General features: G+C 38.0%; 2 protein-coding genes and 1 pseudogene across 2 annotated transcripts; all 3 read right to left on the bottom strand.

Moving 5' to 3' along the window:
* Positions 1-3,784: 3,784 nt before the first annotated feature.
* Positions 3,785-9,159, bottom strand: LOC146139263 (uncharacterized). The gene is made up of 3 exons (XM_083391259.1): positions 8,719-9,159; positions 6,383-7,495; positions 3,785-5,085 (listed from the first exon to the last, which is right to left on the bottom strand). Exons 1-3 carry the CDS (start codon positions 9,090-9,092, stop codon positions 4,896-4,898), a joined length of 1,677 nt encoding a protein of 558 aa, XP_083247385.1. The 5' UTR covers positions 9,093-9,159; the 3' UTR covers positions 3,785-4,895.
* A 2-nt stretch (positions 9,160-9,161) lies between these two features.
* Positions 9,162-12,380, bottom strand: LOC146139262 (ornithine decarboxylase antizyme 2-like). Its single transcript, XM_083391260.1, has 3 exons — positions 11,726-12,380; positions 10,889-11,036; positions 9,162-10,080 (listed from the first exon to the last, which is right to left on the bottom strand). The coding sequence occupies exons 1-3, from the start codon at positions 11,851-11,853 to the stop codon at positions 9,814-9,816; spliced, it is 543 nt and encodes a 180-aa protein (XP_083247386.1). The 5' UTR covers positions 11,854-12,380; the 3' UTR covers positions 9,162-9,813.
* Positions 12,381-17,837: 5,457 nt separating this feature from the next.
* Positions 17,838-20,120, bottom strand: LOC146139261 (phosphoglycerate mutase 2 pseudogene; annotated as a pseudogene).
* Positions 20,121-20,319: the final 199 nt, after the last annotated feature.

Here is a 20,319-nt window from a genome sequence, read left to right as displayed (position 1 = left end):
GCTTTACAACCTCCAGCCATTACTTAGATTTATTCACAAAATGCCACCTATCCTTCTGATAAGAAAAAATAACTTTGGAATAAAATTCAAAGGTTGCATGAAAATATTTTTCTGTTGAAAATATCAAAACAAAAACGTAAAATGTAAAAAGAGTAAGACATTTGGTCATTTTCAGTGTCTTCGGAGGACCATTTATTTTTCTTTGAAAAAGAGGACAAATCCTTCCTAACGTGGCCTCCAATCTATTGCGTTTGGTGTAATTTAGTGCATTATACACTTACCGCAAGATGGCGTTTGGAGTCGACAAGTGACTGCTGCCACAGTTTCAACAATCTATTCAAATCCTCAGCGGTTTCGAACTTTATAGATCGCCGATCGCACTAACAAAAGGCGGAATTTCGTCACGCAATTCATTGCTTCTTCACACAGCATTGAATTGCGATAATCAAGCGATAATCTACAAGTGACCCTGATGATATATTGTTCTCAACATGACGTTTTGGTCGTTGCTCAGAACTCAATGTTGATGAGTCAGGCGAATAATAACTGAGTGATGAGGAATTGTTGTCCGAAACCTCCCGCTTAATAGAATGACCATTTTTGTAGTTTACATTGTGCTGTTGTTTCAAATATTTGCAAAAATGCGGCAGAATAAAGTAATGCACAGCGAAATTCTAATTTAAATTTCTCGTAATTTAGCAAAATGCCGGTTAATGAGATATATTTGACTTTATTATTCAACATTGTTCGACAAGCCTACGAATTCTTGCAAAGTGTACACCAAAGTTGCTTGAACTTGTAGTTGCAGCACATACGACAATAAAGTAGTTTAAAGTAAACACACTTAAAAAGTAACTAGTTAACTACCAAGTACCAACAGTTTCAAGCGAGCTTGCATTAGCAGCTTATGCAGCTGCTTCCGCGTTTAAGCAAATTGCATTTGACTCTGTTTTACGGCGTGCAATTAAAAAATCAGATAGCATTGTGTGGCGTGTTTAAAATTGTAATTTTTGGGGGCATAGCGAATTGCACGTTGATCAAATTGGGAAATCAATAAAACGCCGGAAAAGTAAAGTTGTCATCTCTGGACTTAACTTTAAAGCTAAGGAGGCAAAGATTAGAATGTTCACAAAACAACATGAGGCTGCAATAAGTACAATAAATAAAAACGCCACAAAATTTTCCCTATAATTGGTGCGCCAGCAGTAAGACCGAAACTAGAACTTGCTTATTTATAGGTCTTCTTGTATATTCCCCTCAATTTATGTAGGCTTAAGCAGAAAAACGTATACAGGTGTTAAACCCAGTATTTCGTCAACCATACCCACTACCCAGTCAACTTGAACACCAATTCCTCCGCCTTATTACGTTGCATGTTGCAGTTACCAAGGAGAAGATATTTCTCCATTGGTGCGCACGCGTTGTCGCCCTTTTTGCGCGCGCACGTGCGTAATCAGCTGCGTATACGGACGCATGTACGCAGGCCTAAACGAAATTGATTAAATGCCATTATGGGGTGGAAGAAGAATTTTCTTCTTACCGAAACGATGACAATTTTTTTAGCGAAATGCATGAAAATTTCAGAGATAGTTACGTCATAACGCCTAGATCTCTAAAAAAAGTAACCTAAAAGGAAACGTTAGGTTATCGTTTTATGTGCAAAAAAAAACTGAAAAAAAAAAAACTGAAAATAAAACAACTTAGCCCATATTAAGTATTTTCTTTTTACAGGTCAAGTCTCAGTCAAGCTATTATTAGAGCAGGTCAACTGAAGTCATTGATTCAAAAATATAACGCGAAACTATTGAAATTGGTAAACTCGTCCGATTATTATGAGCAGTTGGGCAATTATAAAAATTACCAAATTTCCAACATATAGCAGTCTGATTGTTTTACGCGAAACAACCAGTTTAAATACATTGAATAAAATGGCCGATAGCCTAGTAAAAAAGGAGCATTTTTTACCGATACGGCGTACTTGCCAAATTCATTTTACTGGAACGGCTATTTGGACTGTTTAGGCTTACTTAAACCACTGCATGCCATGGAAAATCAATACAAAGCCGCGTAATGCAAAACGGTTTTACCTAAGATCACGTAAGTAATCAGTACACTGTGTGGCTTGCGTGGGTTAATACAGTAAGGAGTGACACCAACGCCTCGCTATAGTGTGACGCCACGCCCACTATAGACGAGTGTTGTTACGTCACAAAGGACACCAGTAAATCGATATGTAAGTAAATCGCTGTTGGAACAACAATAACATCTAGAAAATTCTATATCAGTGTTTCGCAACCTTTTTTGGCTTGCGGCACCCTACAGAAATTATAAATAGTTCGCGGCACCCTTGCTCGTATTTTTGCTGAGTGGTTAACTGTAACGTTACAATAAACGAGATTGAAAAAACAAAAAAAAATAAAAAAATAAAAAAAAACACGTTATTAACTGTGCAACAAGGTTGAAAAAAACTTCTTAATTCTTGGCACTATTATCTTACACAAAAAATTGTATTAGGAAGATTACCAACAGAGCAGAAAATACACCCTTCAGCGTAAAAATGACAGCCTACAGTGCCGCGGCACCCCGATTGAGAACCACTGTTCTAGTTAAAGTTTTAGACGAACTACAGCAAAAAGCTGCTAATTACAATTCTAATTTTCAAAAATGCTTGTCTGTGTAAATATAATTTCCACCTGAGAATTGCTTCTCGGCAATATTTAAATTTCCCAGTTGAAACACATTTTATCCAATCAGGTAAATTACGTAGCCTTAAAAAGTACTATTTGGCATGAAAATCTGTGCGCTTTACCTTATCATTGGGAAAAAATGCGATGACATCAAGAATTTAGATTGATAGTAAACCAAAATAAATGGAATTCAAAGTTTAGTTCGTTGTTTTGGTGTAGTCAGTAATTCTAACTCTAATATCATTTTTAAGCTTAGGAAAGCTGAAAAAAGTATAGTTCTTCAAGTTTGAGAACAATAGTACGTTAATGAGCAGGTGTGTCACGTGATCCACTCACGCCCACCAGCACTTCCGGTTAGCAACCAGGCTTCGCGCATGCGCAGTAACGCTGGTTGCGTTGTAATCGATTTTAGAAATTGCGCAACTTGGCTGTTTGCTTCTGGCGAATATTAATTATGAAGTATAAAGAATGGCTGAAAAACACTGTAGTGATTGCTTTGCTGTAGGTTTCACCAAAGTTTCCTTTTTGCCTTCCCTTATAGTTAGTTTGCATCAAGTTGGCTACATTTGTTAACCTATTGGTGTCGCAATCAAAGAACAAAATAAATACAAAAAGATGAGGATAGATCAAATATAATGTAAATCCGACAATAATTCTTCTATGGTGTCTTTTTTCGCTGGATGCCCTATGAGCACGTACAGTCGTACATACATTGCTTAATGGTTAATTCAGTCCTGGTTTAGTATGCAAATACTCGATTGTCTTGTTGTTTCTGTGAAAGCTACTTTCCCGCTCATTCAGCTGTTAGGCTTCCTCGAGTGAAACGCTTCCTGTTTGACGTTTTGTGGCTCGAAGCAATAAACCTTGTAATGACTGACTAGTGACTATGCACCCAGTAAAACGTAGGGTTTAACGTCAAACAAAAACAAGGTTGTTTTTGACCTAGCTGGTATACATAATCTTGTTGATGTTATAGCATAGATGATTTGTTGATGTTCATTCTGATTCCATAAAAACAACCTCTGCGAAAGAATTTTGAGATTTAAAATCAAATTGTATTTAAATAGAATGTTGGTATATGTCATATCACATACAAAAAGCAAAACAGCAAAATATATAAGCACATTTCGTTGTTAATTGCAAGCACCGTGTAGTCTTCAAGTACAATGCGAAGTTATTAAAACACTCTGGTATTTTTGCAGGTAAAATAGCGAAACGTTTGTAAGAATGCGTTGTTTTTCCTATACTGTATGTGACCAGCACCTAAAGCATAAAACCTACACCTATGACTATAAACTACACAATATTATGACATTGGCATATGGGGGGTTTTAAAATGTCAAGAGATAAATAGATTAATCGGATGAAACAACACACTTCGCCGAATTTTTTGTACGAATTCGCAGTTGGCAGGAAACTATTGCTCACTAATGTTTGAGCAGAGGCTGAAATATGGCATTTTAACTAATCGATTATTTTAGATGCTTTCAGAAGTATCCAAGGCGTTTGAAATGTTGGCTTGATTCCGCCATGAGGTTCACACTTTGGGCCAATCAGTTAATTAACTGATAATTTATCAAGATGATGTCGATTTATTCGACCTTTTTGGCTGTAAAATTCATCATTACCAAGCAACGTTACAGATCCGTGCATAGTGAAAAAGAATCTTACTGAAAGGCATGAAAATTTTCTTGGATGACGTCACAAAGTTGCGTCATAACGGGGCGCCTGAAACATGTAAGATTTAACCCAAATCATCTTTCGATATCGTGTGCAAATAAGCAACTGAAACCCCATAGTTTAAAAATATTCGAGGAAATGGCGGGCTAACCTAAGAAAAATATTAAAAAAAATATTTTTTTACCGATACTATGTATAAAAAATTGTTTTTACCCGAACGCCGTTCCGGCTTACTTTCACCACTGCTTTGAACTACAAGCCCCATTTCGGTACACTTATGCCCCAAGATGTTGACCACTTGCTTGTAAGTTAACCATGATTGCGTATACGCGTTGTAGCACCAGTCCACGCTCTGTTTAGTAGCTCTACTGTAGTGCGCGCTGGCTTTCCAGGGCATTGCGACGGGTTCGTCATAGAATAATCATGAGTCAAATGATTCCCAAGCTGTCTTCACGTCAATTCGTGATCAAATGTCGACTAGTTGATACCGCATTTTCCTAAGGGAACTTCAGAGCACACGCTTCTAGTTTACGACGAGCAGCTGACTTTGAGGTTTCGTGACCATTCGGGCGGTCTGTCGGCATAACCACTGTATTCTGCGGGCGCTTGCTCTTCGAACGGTCGCTTAAGCACCATGTGAATGCGCCAGGTCTCCGAATAATCTCCCTCCGTCGCTTTACGAATCGCCGATTCCGCCATCCAGTTTCGAAGCACGTACCTTTGAAAAATGGCAAAGAACGGGGTTAGGATTTGTTCCCAAGTTAAGGCTGTTTGGTCATAAGTAAGGGTTATGGTTTTTTGCGACTTGTTTTCAAACATTCATGGCCGGGACTATAACTCAGTCCAAACTTGAGGCGCCGTGAAATGTATTTACGTTTTTTACGTGTCGACAGCCCACCGCCGTATAGATAGGATAAGATAAGATTTTATTTGAACATAAAAAAAAACAAAAAAACAACAAGAATCGACAAATATCAAAATGTTTTGCGATACTTGATGTTTCAAATTACATAATAATTTACATTACTTGCATTACATAGAATACAATACATACAAAATATACATCACGTACATTACATATACTACGGACTCAGACTCACTACAAATTAATGTTCATTTTCTAGTTAATGCATTTTTGCTTTTTGTGCACACTTTTACGTCTCTCAAAAAGCAATTGTATTATGACGTAACTCGTGACGTCCCATCTAAACAATTATATTTTATGCCCCGCCTGTAAAGTTTAAGGACTTCCTTTTTACTGTTTTGTTTTCTCATAACCAAGTCTGGAGCTATGTTTGTGGAGGCAACGAATTGCTGTGTACGCGATTTAAAAAAGAAACAGAATAGCTGTTCAGGCGTTGGCTTATCGCTGCAGTTCCTGTTGGTTTAGCTGGATTAGGAGATAATGATGGTCTTAGCGCAAGACCAATGCTCGATTACCCGTGTAAGCTACTGCTACATATTAGCATGCTTTGTAATTAATGCGTAAGACCCAAAGAGGGGGAGTTTGTTTTTATTGCTTTATAAAGCAGTGCTAAACTTTTTACGATTATTTTACAACGAAATTGAAATTTGAATGTGGAATTATCATTAAACAAACCTTTTTTGCTTTACATTGAGCACCCGAATGGTTAAATGGCGTCCAATTTCGCAGATCTACCTGATTTTGATTGAATTTCTACCCTTTGAAAATTTGAATGAAAATATTTTTGTGTGGTATTGAGATAAGATAAATTCGTCATACAATGCGACACCGTTAAGAGAATCATTAATCGTAAAGGAAAATCAAATGCCTGTAAAATAGGCATTCAGACATGCTCGACATACTCATACATCGTTGTATAAAAAATAACCGTGTTTTATTAAAGAACAAATCTACGATATCAAGAACCCCTAGCAATAGTAACTGGCCATAAGTCCGTGCATCCACCCAACGATTCGCACAGTCAGCAAAAAATCACAAACCAGTACAAGAGCTTAAATCAACAACACAAAAAACCGCAAGATAAACCTACCTCGGGTTGACGGCGTTCATGCGTGACCTGCGCATGCGCGGTGTCAGCGTAGGTTCCGCTCTGATGACGCGCTCGCGACAGGCTTTGCACCAGTTCTTAAACAAACTGTGTGTGCTGAGGTCGCGCCAAGCCCACAGATCTCTTGGCACGTGGGCGCGCTCAAGGTCGTCCAAGGTGAGATCGGCAAGCTGGCGGAAAGTGGCGGTAAAATCGGCACCAGTTTCGTGCATTAGATGCAGCAGCGAGGCTACCAACATAGCGTCGCCTTGGCGCGAATCGATAAGTCCGAGCTTGCGACGGAATTCAATCAACAACTGGCGCTGGTAATCAGCCTCGAAATTTCTCAGGCCTTTGCGCGCTGTTTCGCGCTGCTGACGCGTCATAACGATCGATAAAGCCTCGTAGAGCTTGTGTAGGTTAAATAAGGCTGCTGAAGGTTGCCTGTGCAAAGCGTACAGCCCAGAATCGTCGGACAGATTTGGGATAAAGTTGGGGTCATACGAGTCCACGAAACCGAATGGTCCGTAATCTATCGTGAGTGAAAGGAGGCTGAAGTTGTCCGTGTTGCACACGCCGTGAGCAAATCCCACCGTCATCCACCTCACGATCATATGAGCGGTGCGGTTCTGTACGGCGGCGAACAGCTTAACGTAGCGATCCGGGTCTTCGGCATCGGTGACGTCATTGAAGTGATGACGTATAGCGAAGTCGAGGACGGTTCGCAAGAGTGGGACTTCTCCGTTTTTGGCTAGGATTTCCAAAGAGCCGAAACGAAGCCACGAAGGGGCAAGGCGTAAAACGATGGCCGTTTTTTCGGCCAAAATGGTTCCGTTGTAGGTCGGGTCCCGCAGGGCCAGGTCGGCCGAGTCAGCCAGGGCCACGGCGCGTGACGTAGGTACCCCCAGATGGTGCATGGCCTCGCTGGCCAGAAATTCCCGGATCGAGGAACGAAGGACCGCCCTGCCGTCGCCGTGTCTCGAGTAGGGGGTTTTCCCGGAGCCCTTTAGCTGGAGTTCCCAGTGTTCCTGGCGCCGGTTAACGTACTCCCCCAGAAAGTGCGCCCGACCGTCGCCCAGCTGGCCCGCCCAGTCGCCGAATTGGTGCCCACCGTACCTGTCAATCAAAACGTTTGCGCTATGTCAAGGCAGCTATGCAATCAAATTAAAATAATGATGACGCTGCTTTTATTTCCCTTGAAATCCCTTTAAAATGACTGACTTTCTATCAGCTCTTGTCTTTGTCAAATACATTGTAAGGAACGTAGTGCAATATTGGATTGGGCCACAGTTGTTAATTTTGTGGAAAGGTACATTAATGATACCCCACTAGGATACTATTTAAGGGATGTATGTAATAATACCTTGATCAACAAGAGTTTATCGAATTGAGTGCGCAAACTTAAAACGAAATTATTTCAGTTTATATGGACATCTAGATGTCAAAGAGTTAATTAAGCGAACAAAACTATGCGCAAACACTAAACACGATGGGGCAAATATGCTGGATGTTGATACATACACATGCCGCTGAATATTAAATTGGTGTCAACCCTTTTGACGACGAATGCAATGCCCCGTAGAAAAGGCTGTTTTTTTGTGTATGATTTATTATCGCGTGATAAAAAGTGGCGTTTGAAAAAGAGTTTAACGAATGTTACTAACAAGATAGTTTTGTTTGTTTTTTAGTTGGTGATTGTGAGTGAACATTTAGCGTCAACATATGGCGTCATTTACAAAAAATCTCAACTTTCTTGCAAATCATAGTTCCAACTGGCATAGTTCCCAGTTTCGTGTTACACGAATATTAATCAATACCGGATTTGCGGGAGACTAAATTGACGCTTTGCTGCTCGTAATCTGCACGGAATAGCCGGCGATTTCATTTTGACTTGTTTTAGCCTCGGGCGATTTGGTAAAGGGCGAAGGGACACGTGGCTTAAAATAGATCAGGCCATCAGCAAGTCAGCAACCGACCAGCTGATTGATTAAAACGCTAATTGTGCTTAAACAAAGCCGATGAACTGCCCATTTTAGTTTAAATGGGTTTTGTATGTGGATTTTATAGATTTTTTAATCGTATAAATGATTCTACTTATATGCCATCTTGGTTATTTTCAATCGCAGTATTTCAGCATTATTAACGAATTGCTTTTAAACCATGTTGAGTTACAAATATGAGCACTAGGCTGCGATTTTAACTATGCTGTGGCTTTACAATTTAACAAAGAATTTTCAGTGAACCAGCAGCGCGCACTTAAAAGCGTCAGCTGACGCAACATTACACCCACAAGACTTCGCGCATTCATTCCACGCAAAACGCATGTTAGAAGCGTCTACCTGTGCGCAAGCGTTAAGTTTCCCGGCTTTGTAACGCCGTTGACAAAATCTCTGAACTCAAGACTTTGCCTGGCCTTTGTAAAATCCAGTTCCAGACAGTCTTCGAGCGCCTCGCGAGACAGCAGCCTTAGTCGGACGTCTTTTTGCAAGGGCGTGGGCTCACACCGCGAAAAAACAGCGTTGTGGACTTGCCGGACGTGATTTCCTTTTTGCGCCTCGACTGGTAGTTGCTGGGCGAAAGCGCTGTTGAAACGCCACTGCGAAAAGTCTTTCAGTCCGTTTTGCGCGATAGCTGATTGTACTTGGACCAATGCGAAGGCTGCGTACAACACATAGAAGGTGCCTTTCATCTGTTTTGTTTGCCAGACGGTCATAAAGCTTACAAGCGTCAGGGTTACCTCATACAACCTAAGCCCCTTAACGCCTGCAACAATACAACACAATACAATGTCATTCGGGTAGTTTATTATCGGGTAAGTGTTGTTTTAAAATAGCGCCCGGTAATAGTTGTGCACTGTGCAGTTACATCTAGGTACCAAGTTGCACAGTTCAATGTTAAAGTTCGTTTTTTGAGATTTTTCGTTACCACTGTTTGCACGTATAATATGCACAGTCAATACTTTACAAATCATAACTTAAATGGACGATGTGTGTTTACCATAAACGTATGCAAAGCGATATGTACACAAAGCAAAGGACATCAAGACCAGAGTTTAAACTACCAAAGTAAAATAATAAGCAAAATGCTATTAAGTCAATTTTTTGTGGGTTGTATCGCTGATCAGTACACTACCACGTCTTTGTAGAAGGAAGATTTTTAAAGGCGAGAAATATTATGCAAGCGCGAGTTTTTGATGGTACACACATTTTCGACAATAAGTACAATGTGTTAGGAAAGTGCACAAGACAAAACGCCGAAAAAGCAACATTCTATGGACAACGAATCGAATGGAAATTATACATCGACGAAACACTATATAAAGAATCTTAATAATTAACAAGTGAAAACAGCCAGACACGAATTGACATATTAAATATATATTTATAGTGTTTGTTTGATCACCCAATAATCCATAAAGTCTTAAGAGAGCCAGTTTATTCCAAATCGTATCCGAGAAAGTGAAATTGAGAGTTTGGGGTCACTGTAACTTGGGGGTTTCCCAATGAGTAGGGGGCAATAGACTGAAAACCCATGAAGCAGAAAGTGCGAATCAGGTTGTTGAAGTCAGGGTGCTGACGATTCACACACACAATAACTTGCTGCACGTCGAGCGATTCTTCTGCAAAGTCGAGCAGCTCAATAAAGCTGTCTTTGCTGACCTCGAGTGGTACTCGAACGTACAGCAGGTCGCCCTGTTGAACCTAAAAAAATCCCACAAAATATTTATTTTTATTTGTATTTTTTGGCAAAAAACAGAGTGAGTAATATCTGAAAACCAAAACTGGGCGAAGCCATAACTGGGTAAATTAATCTCTTTAGAGATGTTTTTACAAATATTAACTAGTTAATATGCCATGAAGAAGATTACCCGGATAGGTTATCGAAACGTCGGCACAGAAGAAATATTTGTCGGAAGAACCCTCTTTATAATTAATATAATGCCTGGCAGCAACAGTATATTCACACCAAAAGTATCTCTAGAAAGTTCTGAGGTACACTAAGGCTAAATAATATATAGTAATAATTTTATATATGAAAAAGTCTATCTGTAACTACAAAAAAAACATGAAAACTCCCCTAAAGTTCAGAGAAAAAGGCAAGCAGGCAACAGCTAGGGCAATAAATTGTGTCAGGCATACAAGTCACATAATATGTGTCCGATTTATAACAAACTAGTCCAACCAGTTTTAAACGAACCACTGAAATCATCCTCACTTGATTTTGGCATTAGCTAAACAAAACTGTAACTTTAATTAAAAAGGCTGTTTGTGCATTTGTAAATGCATTCTTGTAGGCCTTTTAAAAGTTTTGTAGGTATAGTTACATTTTTCCCTAATATATATTTATTTTGACATTTATTTAAAGTTCTCACTAAACCCTGATAAAGATGACCTTTATGGGTCATTAAAATATTTGAGTAAAACCACAACAGCCAGAAGAGCTGTTTTTCGATACATGTTATTTAGATGCAGAGCAATAGTTTATATACTTAGAAATATTTAAGCTTACCGTGTCCCATTGAACAACAACCCGTTCGGTTATTTGACGGATAAAAGAGCGAATCACAACATCACCACAGACAGAAGGACACGATTTGATTTGCAGAATTTCCTTGGCAAATTTCATCACACTCACATCACCACTGTTACAAGTTAGCCTGAAATGCCAAAACAGTGGTTGGTGTAAGTCAGTGGTTCTCAAACTTTTTGTGAATGCCACCCAATTTTAAGTTGTACACCTTGTGACCTAAACGCACAGAAAACTTCTAAAATATGTTATTTTTTAGTGAAAAGGGCAATTCTCAGCAAACACTTTAAAATTAATTTTACTTTTATAATTTTTACTGAACTATTTAGCTCCAAATACTGTTCCGGAATCAACTAAGCTTCACTTTAACTTACACAAGTTCACTAAAGGAAGTTACTTGAATACTGCCAAGACTGCTTATGATGCAATAATTCAGTTTAATTAGAAGTTTTTTTTAGAAAAATTTAAAACTGTTCAATCTAGGCAGATTTAAATTATACCTGTACAACCCAGTACTTATCATTAGGTATCGGCTCCTATCCGACCCAATTGCATTCCTGTGTCTTTCCACCAAAGATCTTTGGTGTAAAATGCTGTGCAAAACTACACCAGCGTATCATTTGGTGAAAATATTGTCATGTTACAATATGAATAGCATTATTTGGCGTTGGATTTCGGATCTATAAATGTTTTGTGTGGTTCTTTGGCGGCAATGAATTATGGAATGCAGTTGGGCTATCCAAAACAATCATACATTCCAACCATGTATGTTAAATAAAGACAACAACCTATTGTTTTGTCACACATACAAACAATCACCTGCTGGGGACGTCAGGAGCACTGCCGAGGCCCGGGGGTGTTTTTAGAGTTGCCCCGGAGAATTTCCTCGGCGGCGGTTTTTGAGCTAAGAACGGTGAAGTAGCCTTCTTTTTTCTCTTTTTCTTCATACTGCTTGCTGGCGAAATTATCTAGGGTCTCCGTATGCATGACAGGACAGAAAATGGTTGGTTGGTGCTTGGCGTTTGACAAGAAAATGAAAATCGATATCAGTGTGCAATCTATTTGGATAATAAAACAGGCACAACATTTAACGCAAGGTTCAAAAATGCACCAAATACAGGGTTGCCACACAATTTTATGAAAAAAATTAAGGAAATTCACAGTCTATTTAAAGAATTTTTCGAAGATCTAAAATTGGATTGGTCAACATATTTTAATATAATTTAAAAACAAAATAGTAAGATGCCATAGTCAACACAATAACAAATATAAATATAGTTTACAGTTGATTTTACCGACACTTGCTGCACACATAACTTAAGCTTGGCATAAAATGAATTTTAAGACTTTTCAAAATTTCAAAGTTTATTAAATTACTACTATTGCAACTTTGTATGTTAATTTAGGCTCAGGTCTAGAATCCTACCAGAAATATTAAATCAACGCATATTATTTGGGTTAGGGTGTGGGTGGGTCAAGTAATATTATATTTATTATTTAATAATAATACTTGACCTACCTTAACCCGCACCCTAACCCAAATAATGTGCTTTGTGGTAGGTTTGTAGACCAGCGCCCTAAGTTTTGTAAACAAAAGCGTAAAAACTCACAAAATTTACTTATCGACACTACAATAACAATTTATCGATGCTTACAATACCTATTCATTAGCACACAACAAACTACTCGGTAACAGCTGATTAGTGAACTGAGCAAAAATCCAAACTCGGCAACTGGTTCGACTTCGATCTTGTTTTGCGTGACGTCATTTCCGTTACGCAACGCACAAAGAGGGAAAAAAAGAGTCGCCTGATTCGCACACGTAGCATTTTTTTTTTTGAATTTGTAATTTTCATTTGTTTATGTTTTTTTCCACGAATTTGTTATGCAAACATTTTTATTGTAGAAACTTGTATCTAGAAAATTATTCCAACCTAAATCACAATTTTATTTGTTAAAAGAATATATAAAATGTTAGGGTTTTTTCCCGATTTGACTAAACTTTATATTTTGAATCGCATGTGTTTTTTTAAACGAACAATAAGTTTTTCCTCGTTGTTTATTGTTAAGGTGTGCTGAGTAATTCAACTAAATCATTACAAAAAAACAACAATAAAAACAATTTAACTAAATTAAGCGAATATCAAATCAGAGCCGATAGGAAAGTATTTTTTGCTGTAATAAGTTGTTTGTTAAGTTTTCACGGCTGGAAATGAAGTACTATACTGAAAGCCGTTAGCGCGACAGAAATTTTGAGCCATTTTTATGTGGCCCGAAAAAAAAAATTTTTTTTTGGACACATGTTGTTTTTATCCGAATTATTTTTTTTTTTTTTTTTTTTTTTTTTCAGTCAATTTTTATGGCTCACTTTTGACAAGGAAAAAAACATAGTTGGAACATGAAATTTTCACAACTGTTAAATGCCCTCCCAAAGTTGCTTCTAATATAAAAAAAAATTGGCTAGGTTCTAAGGGGTGGTTTTTAGGGGGGTAAAACTGTCATTTTTTGTTAATTTTGGTTTTCGGCACTTTTCAGAGATGAAAAAATGTAAAAAAAATCTGATATATTTATGGATGATGGATACATGACATATACAATGCTAAGTAACAAAATTTTAAACCTTACCCCTGAACTTTTCATCCGGGGGGTCAAAATGCACAACACTTTAGGAAATTTCAATGATATATTTACACTAGAAGGAAATGACATAAAACTCTGAAAATTTCACAAATGTTAGAGAATAATTTAAAGCTGATGTTAAAATAAACATTTTACCTCTTGAAAATAGGGGAGTATTTTAGGGGGGTAAAATTAAAATTCGGCCGTTTTTGTGTTTAGAGGTGTCTAAAAAACTAAAGAAAACATTGTTAAATAGTTTTCAATTATAAAGACAAATTATAGATTGCTCCTCAGGCCAATTTTGAACTTCAATTTAAAATAATTAACCTATGAAGGAAAATAACTAAACAAAAATATAGAAATTAAAGTGATTTCATTCATAGAACAAAAACTGGAAACAGAGTGGTGTACACTGCCTCCACAATTTTTCATTTCAATCTGCGGCGGTAAAATATGTTGTTTTGTAAAAGCAATAAGTTAATTTACTAAGAGAAGCCTCTTTTTAAAAGGCAAGTCGCACGTGCTTAGTTTCACTGAGACAAGCCACTTCGCACAATAAATGTTGCACGCGCTGGACAAAAAAAGCACAGTAGGCAGCCAGACGCTTCGCGGACAGAATAAAGCAAGCGATATGAACAAATTCTGCATTGAAGGTTTTCTGCCGCTAGGTTAGAGTATGTAGCTGTAAAGAACTAAATCGATTACGTCACACTATTGACTTTTGTCCCCAATGAGAGGCGTACAGGGGTGCAAGAAAAAATTGTCAAATATTTTTTAATTATAAAGACAAGTTATAGGCTTGCTTCGCAGCCAAATTTATATTAAGACCACTGGCAATCAATCTTGTAAAAGTGCATCATGTCCAACCTATACCACGCAACTTCGGGCCACATCCGCTTTTGCCTGCTAAAGCACCGAAACTGGAAGCACAACATTGGGAGTATATGGACACTGACAAATAAGACCCGTTTAAAGAATGTAGAATAACTAAGGAATGACACCCTGGTAAAATATAGTAGAACTGCGCTGTACACCCCTGGTATAATATAGCAGAACCGCACCATACCCCCTGATATAATAGAGTAGAACCGCGCTATACCCCCTGGAAAAATATACAAAAACCGCACACCCTGTCTAGTTTTACGTTGATTTTGCGTAAGATGCGCGACTATGACCGCCGCTGAGTGGTCAACTGAGCGAGGAATTTATCCGCGCGCAGGCCTTGTCCTACGGTGATAACAGCTCCCAATTTTATTCCATACCTTATTTAAAGAAAATTGGTTAGCGATCCAATTAGAAACTTTGTATATTGTTTGGGGGAGACGATTTTACATCTCTTCTCAAATTTGCGCGGCTGTATCTTTGTTTTTAAAATTTGCATAGCTGATAATGAAGTGCTATATACTTAAAGCTGTTAGCGAGGCGGCATGCGTTTGAAAGACTTTTTGCGGCTGAGCGCATTTTAAAGGGATTTTACATAGAATGTGCGACTATGGCCGCGGCTTAGTGGGCTTATGGGCTACTTAATTCTCTGCATAGGCTAAACTTTGCAACCTGGTTCATCAGGGTTGGTAGCCGAGGTCGCATATACGGGCGTTTATGTCGCACATACGGGCGAATTTCTCTACCGAACATACAGTGTGGTGTAAGGTGTCGGAATGGCGTTCTATCAGATTTTAGTAGGCCAATATGAAGTGTTTGTGTTGCCTGACAGTTATGACGTCATATCATGTCTTCATCGTGACGTCACACTCATCAAGTGCTGTAGTAAATTACCATAAACGCCCGTATATGCGACCTCGGCTACCAACCCCTCTCCTTTTTGACAGTTAATGAGTTGTCAAAATTGAAATTGCAAGAAAAAATAAATATGGGAGAATAAATATAATAACAATACTTAAAGTAAACACCTTAATCCAAATAATGCACGGAAGAAAATGTGGTAGGATTGTAGACCAGCGCCATTAAACCTTTTAATTTATAAACTATGTTAAAGTATGATATACAAAGTCGCGTTTCGCAATGCTTCATCTCCCAAAATAATGTAAAACAAAAGTCGAAAAATAAAACTAGTATGTAAACAGTGAAAGTTTAACAAAACTAATGTAAAAAAATGATTGCTTTTCAAGGGTTGATGAAAACCTCCCTAAATTTTAAGAAAGTCAACTGTGTGTTTAACATAGAGCTTGCCGCATAGACTAGCAAGTCTATCGTCGGCTTGTTAAAGTCGTTTTATGGCATAACCGCGCCTATAAATCTTGATTTAAAAGGATGTTTTTAATTTATAAAGCATTGTCCAATGGCCTGCGAAACCGTTATCTTGGAATAGCGTTTACAGTATAAACGAATTGAAAGCCTAAATAGCAAAACAACTGATTTTATTTTTAAATGTCTCTCCGGATATTGCAGATTAAATTAGTTTCGCAGGCTAACAGTGATATAACATATTTCCCTTACAAATACAAACGAAAAAGGGTGATTTTAAAGGGATTTTTGCAAAATGTTTTTTTTATTGCAACGCCAATGTGTGGACAATATCTTTAGTTTGTTGTTTAGAGTGGAACATTAAGGCAATTTTGTTGCTGTACCCTGGGGAATAGTACGCATTAGATTTGTTTCAGAGGCTGTAATGATATTTGCCTTTTGTAATTTTCGATTTGCTCTAGTAGAACAATGTTCAGAATGACGACACAAAGTTACGTCAAAAGAAAAATCATCTTGTGTTCTGGAGCGACCTCGTGCGAAAATATGCAGCTAAAATCCAGTCTGATCGCGCGAAGCACAAACAAAAACTTTAATTAAACCGATACGTGACCATAAACGAGACTCGAATACTGCTCGAAACCAACGTCGTTTATAATAGCTAACAGGAATTCAATTTGTATTTACATGGTTAAACTTGGCTAAACGCATACTTTGGGATGCAACAATGTGCTAATGCAGGGCTGATTTTGGTTTGAAGCTGTTGCTAGTTGAAGATTGAAACCGGCATCATTTATTGAGTTGACTTGAAGGTTGCTTGAAAGGTTGCGTGTTCTGGCAGCTTAGCCACAGCAAGGTATTAAACGGATCTGAGTTTATTGTATAACATCAGAACGGCAATCAACTTATAAGAATACCTTAAGGTCCATGCACAGTAGGCCAAATAACGGTCCAGCATAATAACTTCTGTCCGTTACATTATTTTAGTTGGTTAAGTTTCGTTAGCCTCGTTTGGCTTAATGCCCACAGCTTTTGTACACATCGTCTGGTCATACCAGCATTTAGCAGAGGCGTGTTAACGGGTAACATCTCCATGTCACTTGTTTACAGACACGGTCAAATGTTTAATGGTGAGAGGACTGCGGTTTGGCCACGTCAATAAGTTTGTTATAAAAGATTAAGTTCGAATAATACCAACAAATAACAATAGGCCTACGTACTCTACACTAACATCAAACACTCTTAGCCAAACCAACTTTTCAAATACAGTACAATGATAGGACTGATATCACGCGGCCCACAACTACATGATAAAACTGAAATAATATTAAATAGCTGGCGGCCCATTAAAATTGGCTAAAAGGCCGACAGTTTGTCGACCACTGTAGTTCACAATACCAGCTTCGCAATTTGAAATTACTGTTGGCTGTCAAATATCACTGTATGCTAGCGTGGCTACCCATATTCCATTGGAATGTTTTAGGGCCCCAATCTCCTTGACTGGCTAATATATCTTGTTATGCATCACTGCACATGGGTTCCCGGCCAGTTACACTTGATTGATTTTGCGGTTACTATAATTACCATGTAGGTCTACTCTACTTATTTTACTGAAAAAATATTCACAGTTTGCAAAAACGTTTTTTTATATATTAGAATTGTAGCTCTTTACTTCTTAGTTTTATTATTAACTAGTTATAGTTTATTGGAACTCGAATTTAAATTTTGTTGTTGCCCTAAGCCTAATTTTTTGTTCAGTAATGTGTCTTTTGCAAAACCATGTTAGCATTGGCATAACTGCATATAGTTCTAGATTGCTTTAATTTTCAGTGACTTAATTTTGAAGGTAAGTTACTATATTATTAAAACTGTAGTAAACGTTCATCTTAATAAACTTTTTGTAATGTTAAATTGCCTTTTTTACATTTTATTTAAAGTTGTTTTGCTAAAAACATATTTATGTTGAAGCGTGGAGAGTTCGTAGGGAGCTATAAGAAGGCTGCTGACCCTGTAGACGAGGGTCGACGGCTGACTAAGTCTCTTACAAGTTCTTAATCCGACTCTAACTTCTTGTACTCTAAGCAAAGACAATCCACTCAGTAGATAGTTGCTCTTAGAGTATATTTACAAATCTCAGAAATACAGCGATAAACAGAGCGGTGATTCAAGCCGCTATTAGTAAGCTAGGCGCGGCGGTCACACGTCAGTGAACAATGGTCACGTGTATAGTGACGTAAAAGTAGGCTAAATGCTACAGAATTCCCCTTCCAATGAACAAGCCAGACGTAGGAAGGGTTGTTCATTAATTTGAAAAGAGATCTGGAAGATTGATATTAGGATTTGGTTTGAGTGCATGTTCGAAAGCTGTGGGACATGAAGAGAAATAGCATGCAAAAATGGCGAGCGAAAAACAAGCGTGGCGTTATTAGAAAACAATATATTTACAACTCAAGAGAGCAACGTTTTATGGGTGTTTTTATGATTTTTTTGGGGGCGATTTTGTAAAAGATTTTTCTCCGTGATATATATGTACACAAACGATTGAAGATGCAATACAGGAAACAATAAATGTTTGGCCGGGCTCTTTTAAGCTGCGGCAACTCAAATGAACAGCTGAAGGCTGTCTGTTTTATAAACAAAGTTTGAACGATTATTTTTCTTGGTCGCTCGGACCCTTTGTGACACAAATAAATTTCAGGCGTACATTGATGAAATGCGATACATCGAATAATAGACACATGGCGATAAATTTCATGCACAATTCGGTAAGCTTAGCGTTTGGCTTTAAAGTTATTGTGGGTCAACTTGCCCATGGAATTTTCTTCTGTCGTCTTAGGGATTGTTACATCGCAAATCTCAGTACACACGCGATAATACCGCGTGGATTCTGGCCGCCTATCAGTAAGACGTATAAATTAGAATCAATTGTCAAAAGCGGAAAAGCAATTCGCTAGGCGCGGCGGTCACACGTCAGTGGACAATGGTCACGTGTATAGTGACGTAAAAGTAGGCTAAATGCTACAATGTTGTTGTTTGTGTTCAACATAAAAAAGGATGATTATTATTTTTGGTTGAAATTACATTTAATATCTCTGACTTAATAAACTTTTTACATTTTGTTTCGGAAACCTGTTTTTGACTGCTAAGAGCAGTGCCTGATACTGTACCACAAATAAAATGTCAATTCTAAACAACAAATTGTTATTAGTGATGTAAAATTTTGTTATGTCAGATGCTATGGTTTTTCTATCTATAACTATTTTTATGTAATTTTGTAAAATTACTTTTTACTGATAGATTAATTGGTTTGATCAACAGTATATTTTGCTTTAAACATAATCTTAATTTCCTGTGGACTTCCAAACAAGAAATTAATGCTTAATATACTGTTTTGACAACATTTAAATATTCATACAAATATTAATAAAAGCATTTTTGGGTAAGATCTGCTACAACAAACAAAAACAGAAAATATTGTGCATTTACAGGCATGACAAAAGTACTCTATTAATACAAAATATCCAAAACAAGAGTGTAAATAATTTTCTGGTTAACATATTGAATTTTATATGGGGGCGAAATGCTTGGACAGACTACTTTGATTAGCCTTGTGCTGAAACAGCTGCCATTGCCTTTTGAACTGTCTCTTCACTTCCTATAAACTTCATAGACGTGACCGGTTTCATGTTTTCGTCCAGTTCGTAATAGAAGGGGATCCCAGTTGGCAGGTTCAGTGCCATAATGGCTTCATCAGACATGTCATCTAAATACTTCACGATGCCTCGAAGACTGTTGCCGTGCGATGCAATGATAATGCTCTTTCCAGCCTTTATACTTGGAACAATGCTGTCGTTCCAGTACGGAAGCGCCCGTTTGAGGGTCAGCTTGAGGCTTTCACAAGTCGGCATATCACCTGGTTTCATGCTGCTGTATCTCTCATCTTTTGCGATTATTTCATAGTACTCATGATCCTCTTTCATTTCAGGTGGTGGAGTGTCAAAGCTTCTTTGCCAAATGCGTACTTGCTCGTCGCCGTATATGTTTACGGTTTCGGCTATGTCCAAGCCAGTTAGGCCTCCGTAATGGCGCTCATTGAGGCGCCAAGACCTTTCAACGCGAAGGTCCCCCTGCCCAAGGATTTGTAAAATCTCTTCAAGGGTGCTGTCGGCTCTTTTTAGCACCGAAGTGTAAGCGATGTCGAATTTGTAACCGGCATCTTTTAGAGCCTCCCCTGCTTCTTTTACTTCCTTTAATCCCTTTATACTTAGCCCTGCGTCAAACCATCCGCAGAACTTGTTTTTTTTGTTCCATTCACTTTCGCCGTTGCGAATCATCACAACCTTGTACTTGGCAGCCATTTTGCAAAATGTGGCAGTTTAAAACTTAAAGCAATATTTCTACAATAATACAAAAATGGGGGTTAGTCACTACAATACTAAAACACTCGTATATATAAGAATACGACAAAATCAACTTGACAACAAAAAGGAAGTTAAATTAGCACAAACTGTACATTAAGTAACAATTTGTAGTTCAAAGAGAAGCAAAGTGCAATAATTGACAAAATATCTAAATTAAGTTACTTGTTATAC

The sequence above is a fragment of the Ascidiella aspersa genome, chromosome 6 (assembly GCF_963924565.1).
Source record: "Ascidiella aspersa chromosome 6, kaAscAspe10.2, whole genome shotgun sequence".
Classification (NCBI taxonomy): Eukaryota; Metazoa; Chordata; class Ascidiacea; order Phlebobranchia; family Ascidiidae; genus Ascidiella; species Ascidiella aspersa.
This window is presented reverse-complemented; position numbering and strand designations above follow the sequence as displayed.